Below are 8485 nucleotides of genomic sequence, written 5' to 3'. Positions count from 1 at the left end.
GTGTTTCCTTCATGCTTCAGAATTACCATTCCTTTTTAATAAAGAAAAACACAACCCTTTTCCTTTTTAATAAACAAAAACACAAATCAAATACACATATCTCTAAAACAAAATAAACAGACATGTTTCCTTCACAATTTAACTGCACTCAAATCAAACAAAGATAGGGTTTTGCCTTTCTGCCCCAATTGCTGATTATCGCCTCTACCGCGTCTTGCTTCTTCTTTTACGCTGTATGTTCTTTCTCCTTCTTTCTTCTTCTTTTCTATTCTTTTTTTGCTCCTATTATATTTTATATTTTGTGTAACAATTCATACAAAATTTAATTTTTAATCTTTGATTCTAGCGTTGTCCCACATTTGACCTCTATTCTCTTTGCAACTTGTGCTTTCCAAAATTTCAAAGGCCAAGCCCAACAAATCGACAAGGTGTATGTGATCCTACTTTCTTGTTTTTAGTTTTTTAGTGCGGATAATATCCTCAACAAAATGGTGAATTTAGAGATTTTCAGATTATCAACCTTTGTTTTTTAATTGATTGTTGTCATTTTTTTGATTATCAACCTTTGTAGTGTAATTGAAATAATAATGTTTATATTCAAATATTATATTTATCTTGTTCGTTACTTTTTAAATGTGTATTGAATATCGGTATTCGTTCTTTAGTTTGATTGTTGTTGTATATTAGTTTTGGGTCACCGTCTTATTTTAAAATTTAGAACTCATATATTTTATATCCTAGCTGCCTCTGGATATCACATGGGCATATAACGATGAATAAAAGTTACTTGCAACATTGATTAACTGTTGCACCAGTAGAGAATATCATTTTGACATATCAGAATAAAATAAGAAATTTGAAGCAAACACAATGTGCTTCTACAAACTCCATCACAGAGAAAATAAATAATAAGATCTATCTCATGATATTCCTACAACAGGTACCGAAAAAGAACTTTACCATGTGGTTTTGTTGAATACGTGTTACGATTCAAAATCTCACCTGTTGTGATAGCGCCTATCTCAATACTAGGCAAGCCGACAATCTTAATAAAATACTATATTTTTTAAATTTAAAAACATAATATTTAATTTCAGCTGAAAAATCTCACATGTACAAATATAAATACTCCCAAAACCCTGTGTCACTGAGTACACGAGCATCTAAATGATAACAAAGTCTGACTGCTAAAAACACTGTATGAAAATATAGAACAGTACAAAAACTGAAAGGAAAGAAAGTCAAGGTCTGCGGATGCCAAGCAGCTACCTCGATAATCTCCAACAGATAAAACTCCGAAAAAGTAGCAACTGCCGTGTCCGAAAATACCCGGATCTGCACACGAGGTGCAGGGTGTAGTATGAGTACAACCAACTAAGTAAGTAACAATAATAAATAAGGAACTGAAAGTAGTGACGAGCTTCACAGTTGAGTCCAATTACAGTAATTTCCAACATAATAATGTAGGCATACTTTCAAGTTCAACATTTAAGCCCAAAACAGTAATTTTATGTCAAGTTCAACTAAAACATAAGATAATATCTCTCGAAAATTTCCAAACAGTGATATATGACAGCTGAAGTGCAACAATAATGAAATCTTATTCATCCTCTCAGGACCACAGTCACTCAGCCATTTTATTCACTCAACACTCATCACTCGCACTCAATAGGTACCTGCGCTCACGAGGGGTGTGTACAGACTCCGGAGGGGCTCCTACAACCCAAGCATTATAATCTGCACGGACAATTCACGTGCTATAGTATCAATATTTGGATCCGCACGGATAACTCACGTACTATAGTATAATATCTGGATCTGCACGGACAACTCACGTGCTGCACGGACAACTCACGTGCTATAGTATAATATCTGGATCCGCACGGATAACTCACGTGCTGCACGGACAACTCACATGCTATAGTATAATATATGGCAATCAGGCTCTTGGCCTCACTCAGTCATAAATCTCTGCAGTCTCTCAGGCTCTCAATGATCATGCAAATCAACCCAAACAACAATAATATGATGCATCAATAATAATCAATAGAGAGTGAGATAAAATAAATAAGTAAACTGTGACTAAGTACAAAACAACAATTTAGCAGATAATTCAACATGTGCACGACCTATGTGGATCCATACAGTGCCAACACATAATCTAAACATGATTTGTGGTTCAATTTCTCTACTACGTGGAGAATGTACAGATAACAACAAATTATTCAACTACACAGTTCCATGAAATTTGACCAAGTCACAATTTCTATGGTGCACGCCCACACGCCCGTAACCTAGCATATGCGTCACCTCAAAACCGATCACATAATACAAAAATTCGGTGTTTCATACCCTCCGGACCAAATTTAGAACTGTTATTTACCTCAAGCCATGTAATTCTTTATTCTACAATGTCTTTTCCTCTTGAATTTGCCTCCAAACGCCTCGAATCTAGACACAAATAATTCGATTCAGTCAATAAAATTTATTGAAATTAATTCCATAAGAAAGTACTATTTTTTCAACAAAATTCGAAATTTAGCTCAAAAATCGCCTGTGGGACCCACGTCTCGGAACCCGACAAATATTACAAAATTCGAAAGTCCATTCAACTACGAGTCTAACCATACTAATTTTACCAAGATCCGGCCTCAATTCGACCCTCAAATCTTCAAATTAAATCGAGAGGGTTTTCCAAAAGTTTCAACTTAATTCACCCATTTAATGATGGATTCAAAGGTATAATCATGGAAATTAATCAAAACTGGATAAGAATAGCTCACTCCAAACACCCATGCAAAAATCTCTCCAAAAATTGCCTTCTACCGAGCTCCCAATTTAATTTTGTGTTATGAACTCAAAACTCCCGTTTTAGGACTTTTAATTCTGCCCAGATATGCCTTCATCGTGAACACGGAAGGAGCCTCGCGTTCGCGAAGCACAAACTCGACTGCCCAGAATTAACCCTTCGCGAACACGGCACAAACCTCGCGAACGCGAAGCTTTTCTGTCCCCTCACTTCGCGAACGCGATACCCCCCACGCGAACACGTAGGCCAAACGCACGGGTTCACCAACTACCTTCTCTTCTTCGTGAACGCGATCCCATCTTCGCGAACGCGAAGCTTTAACACTAGCTCCTCTTCACAAATGCGATGGGCAAATCTTGCCTGCCTCAAATTCCCCTTCGCGAACTCGAGGGACCACTCGCGAACGCGAAGAAGGAAACAAGAAAAACACACCAACAGTCTTCATCCAACATGCCAAGTCCAAAAATGATATGTTAACCTCCCGAAACTCACCCGAGCCCCCCAGGACCTCAACCAAACATACCATCAATTCCCAAAATATCATACGAACTTAGTTGAACCCTCAAATCACCTCAAACAATGCTAAAACCACGAATCATACCCAAATTCAAGCCTAATGAACTTTGAAATTTCAAATTTCTACAAGCGACACCGAAACCTATCAAATCAAGTCTGATTGACATCAAATTTAGCACACAAGTCATAAATGACATAACAGAGATATTCCAATTTTCAGAATCGGATTCCGATACAGATATCAAAAAATCAACCTCCCGGTCAAACTTTCAAAAAATTCGACTTTTGCCATTTCAAGCCTAATTCTACTACGGACCTCCAAATAATTTTCCGGACACACTCCTAAGTCCAAAATCACCATACAAAGTTATTGGAATCATCAAAATTCAAATTCGAGGTCGTTTACACATAAGTCAATATCCGATTAACTTTTCCAACTTAAGTTTTCAATTATGAGACTAAGTGTCTCATTTCACTCTGAAATCCTTCAGGACCCGAACCAACTAACTCGGTAAGTCATAAAATAACTGTAAAGCATAAATTGAGCATTAAATGGGGGAACGGGGTTATAAAATTCAAAACGACCGGCCGGGTCGTTACATCCTCCCCCTCTTAAACAAACATTCGTCCTCGAACGTGTTTAGAATCATACCTGGAGTCTCAAATAGGTGTGGATATTTGCTCCGCATCTCCTGCTCTATCTCCCAAGTAGCTTCTCCGACTGGCTGGCCTCTCCAATGTACCTTCGCTGATGCTATGTTCTTTGATCTTAGCTTTCAAACCTGCCGGTCTAAAATGGCCACCGACTCCATATCATACGTCAAATTACCATCCATCTGCAGTGCACTAAAATCAAGAATATGAGACGGATCCCCGACATACTTTCGGAGCATGGATACATGGAATACTGGATGAACACCTGATAGACTAGGTGGCAAAGCAAGTTCATAAGCCACCTCTCCAATTTTCTTAATATTTCAAAAGGCCCAATATATTGAGGGATCAACTTGCCCTTCTTCCCGAAACTCAGCACACCCTTCTTGGGTTAAATCTCGAGCAGAACCTTTTCCCCAACCATGTAAGCAACATCACGGACCTTCCGGTTAGTATAACTCTTCTGTCTAGAATATGCCGTGCGAAGCCGCTCCCGAATCAATTTAACCTTCTCCAAAGCATCATGAACCAAATCAGTACCCAATAGTCTAGTCTCACCCGACTCAAACCAACCCACCGGAGACCAACACCGTCTCCCATATAAAGCCTCATACGGAGCAATCTGAATGCTCGACTGGTAGCTGTTTTTATAAGCAAACTCTGCGAGTGGCAGAAATTTATCCCAAGAACCTCCAAAAGCAATGATACAAACGCGTAGCATATCCTCCAATATCTGAATAGTGCGCTCGGACTGTCCATCCGTCTGAGGGTGAAATGATGTACTTAGCTGAACATGTGTACCTAATTCTCGCTACACTGCTCTCCAAAACTGTGATGTAAACTGCATGCATCGATCTGAAATGATGGACACTGGCACACCATGTAGACGAACAATCTCGCGGATATAAATTTTAGCCAACCGTTCCGAAGAATAAGTAGTACCAACTGAAATAAAATACGCGGACTTGGTCAATCAATCCACAATCACCGAAACAACATCAAACTTCCTCAAAGTCTGTGGAAGCCCAACTATGAAATACATGGTAATATGCTCCCGTTTCCACTCCGTAATCTCAAGTCTCTGAAGCAATCTTCCCGGTCTATGATGCTTGTACTTTACCTGTTGGCCTTTTAAACACCGAGCTACAAACCCAACTATATATTTCTTCATTCGCCTCACCAATAGTGCTGCTTCAAATCCTGATACATCTTCGCGGCACATGGATGAATGGAGTACCGCAAACTGTGAGCTTCCTGGAGAATCAACTCACGCAAACCATCTACATTAGGCATACATAGCCTTTCATGCATCCGTAATACACTGTCATCTCCAATAGTGACTTCCTTGGCATCACTGTGCTGAACCGTGTCCTTAAGGACAGGCAAATGGGGATCATCATACTGGCGCTCTCTGATGCGATCATATAAAGAAATATCCAATCTAACAAATGGGTTGGCCAAGGCCTGAACATCCAAGGCTAAAGGGCTCTCTGCTACCGGTAAGTATGCTAAGCTGCCCAACCTCTCCGACTTGCGACTCAAGGCATCGACCACCACATTGGCCTTTCCGGGATGATAAAGAATGGTGATATCATAATTCTTAAGCAACTCTAACCACCTTCGCTGCCGCAAATTAAGATCCTTCTATTTAAACAAATGTTTTAGACTCCGATGATCGGTATAAACCTCACAATGGACACCATACAAATAATGCCGCCAAATCTTTAAGGCATGAACAATAACTACTAACTCAAGGTCGTGGACCGGATAATTTTTTTCATGTACCTTTAACTGTCTGAACGTATAGGCAATCACCCTACCGTCTTGCATAAGCACTGCACCGAGACCAATACGCGACGCGTCACAATACACAGTATAAGACCCTGAACCTGTAGGCAACACCAATACTAGAGCTGTAGTCAAAGCTGTCATGAGCTTCTGAAAGCTCTCTTCACATTCATCCGACAACATGAACGGAGCACCTTTCTGGGTCAATTTAGTCATAAGTGAAGCAATAGACGAGAAACCCTCCAAATCTCAGTAACTGATGATGGCCTGGGTCAACTCTGAACTGCCTCTATTTTCTTCGGATCCATCTTAATCCCTTCACTGGACACTATGTCTCCCAAGAATGCCACCGAACTAAGCCAGAATTCACATTTAGAGAATTTGGCATATAGTTTCTCCTCTCTCAGCCTCTGTAATACAATACCCAAGTGTTGTGCATGCTCCTCCTCACTACGTGAGTACACCAGGATATCATCAATAAATACCACGACAAATGAATCAAGATACAACTGGAATACATTATTCATCAGGTGCATAAATGTTGCTGGGGCATTGGTTAGCCCAAACGACATCACAAGAAATTCATAGTGACCATAACAAGTCTTGAATGCCGTCTTTAGAATATCTGAATCCCGAATTTTCAACTGGTGATACCCCTGTCTCAAATCAATTTTGGAGAATACCCTCGCTCCCTGAAGTTGGTCAAATAAATCATCAATACGCGGCAAAGGATACTTATTCTTGATTGTAACTTTGTTCAACTGCCTGTAATCGATACGCATTCGCATAGTACCTTGTTTCTTTTTCACAAATAGAACCGGTGCACCCCAAGGTGACACACTATGCCTAATAAACCCCTTATTAAGAAGTTCCTAAAGTTGCTCTTTCAATTCTTTTAACTCAGCCGGTGCTATACGATATGGAGGAATATAAATGGGCTGAGTGCTCGACACCAAGTCAATACCGAAATCAATATCCCTGTTGGGCGGCATACTCGGCAAGTCTACGGGAAATACATCTGGAAAGTCTCTCACTACCGGTACTGAATCAATAGTAGGAGTATTTGCATCGACATCTCTCACAAAATACAAATATGACAAACACCCCTTCCCAACCATACGTTGGGCCTTCAAATAAGAAATTATCCTGCTGGGAACATGATCTAGAGAACCTCTCCATTCGACCTTCGGCAACCCCGGTATTGCTAACGTCACGGTTTTTGCGTGACAGTCCAGAATAGTATGATATGGAGACAACCAATCCATACCCAGAATTACATCAAAATCAACCATACTGAGCAGTAAGAGATCAAATCTAGTCTCTAGGCCCCCAATGGTTACCACACAAGACCGATATACATGGTCCACAATAATAGTATCGCCCACCGGCATAGATACATGAACAGGTGAAACTAAGGACTCACGGGGCATATCCAGATAATGAGTAAAGTACGATGTTACATATGAATAAGTAGAACCGGGGTCAAATAATAAAGAAGCTTCCTTGTGGCACACTGAGGCAATACTTGTGATTACTGCATCTGAAGCAATAACATCTGGCCTGACAGGAAAAACATAGAATTGGGCCTGACCACCACCTGATCGGCCTCCCCCTCTTGGGCGACCTTTAGGTGACTGAGCCCCACACCGAGCTGACAGGGCGGGTGGCGTAACTGTTGGTGCTAGTGTTCCCGGCCGAGAACTCTGCTGTGGAGCCCCACTCAACATCCTAGGACAATCTCTCTTATAATGACCAAATTCTCCGCACTCGAAACAACCCCACCTCTGACGGAACTGTTGTTCCTGATAACCCGAGGAATTACCTGTAGAAGCATGAGCGGACGAGGCATAATGAGAACTCTGCGATGGTAGTGTACTAAATGAAGACTGACCTGAGTGAGCACTGTAAGAACCATGGCTAGCTGATGCACCACGATGAGCTAGACGGGTGGTCTGAGCGGGCCTATAAGGACGACCCCTGCTATGGTAGGACTGTCCCCCAGAAGGTATCCCACCAAAAATGCCCAAACCTCGAGGCCTCTTAGCCTCCCTGTCACCACGCTCCAGGCTACAGACCACCTCTATCTGTCGAGCAATGTCAACCACCTCGTCAAAAGTGGCACCAGATACCCTCTCTCTAGTCATAAACAATCGTAGCTGATACGTGAGGCCATCAATGAACCTCTTAATCCTCTCCCTATCAGTGGGAACCAACCAAACTGCATGACAAGCCAACTCAGAAAACATCATCTCGTACTGGGTCACAAACATGCCATCCTGCTGAAGCTGCTCAAACTGTCTACGCAGCTCCTTCCTACGAGACTGCGGCACGAACTTCTCCAAAAAGAGAATGGAGAACTCCTGCCATGTAAGTGGTACTGCACCGACCGGCATGTGCCTCTCATAAGCCTCCCACCATCTGAAAGCAGCCCCAAAAAATTGAAAAGTAATGAACGAGACCTCACAGGTCTCTAGAATACCCGTTGTCTAAAGCATCCGCTGGAACTTATCCAGAAAACCCTGAGCATCCTCTGACTAAGCATCGCTAAATGATGGAGGTCGAAGCCTCCCAAATCTCTCAAGTCTTCTCTGCTCATCATCTGCCATAAAAGGGACTACCGGGGCCTGAGCGGCTGCAACTGGTTGGGCTGGTCTTGCCTCCGGTATCTGAAGTCCATGTAATACCTAATCTGGAGTACGGACAACAGGGGTATGAGTA

General features: G+C 41.6%; 1 protein-coding gene across 1 annotated transcript; it reads right to left on the bottom strand.

The window, feature by feature from the left end:
* Positions 1–6502: 6502 nt before the first annotated feature.
* Positions 6503–7911, bottom strand: LOC138896213 (uncharacterized). Its single transcript, XM_070181000.1, has 2 exons — positions 7303–7911; positions 6503–6532 (listed from the first exon to the last, which is right to left on the bottom strand). Exons 1-2 carry the CDS (start codon positions 7909–7911, stop codon positions 6503–6505), a joined length of 639 nt encoding a protein of 212 aa, XP_070037101.1.
* Between the last annotated feature and the right edge of the window lie 574 nt (positions 7912–8485).

Source organism: Nicotiana tomentosiformis, chromosome 7 (assembly GCF_000390325.3).
Source record: "Nicotiana tomentosiformis chromosome 7, ASM39032v3, whole genome shotgun sequence".
Classification (NCBI taxonomy): domain Eukaryota; kingdom Viridiplantae; phylum Streptophyta; class Magnoliopsida; order Solanales; family Solanaceae; genus Nicotiana; species Nicotiana tomentosiformis.
Note: the sequence above shows the minus strand (reverse complement) of the source record. Positions and strands in the feature narration are given on the sequence as shown.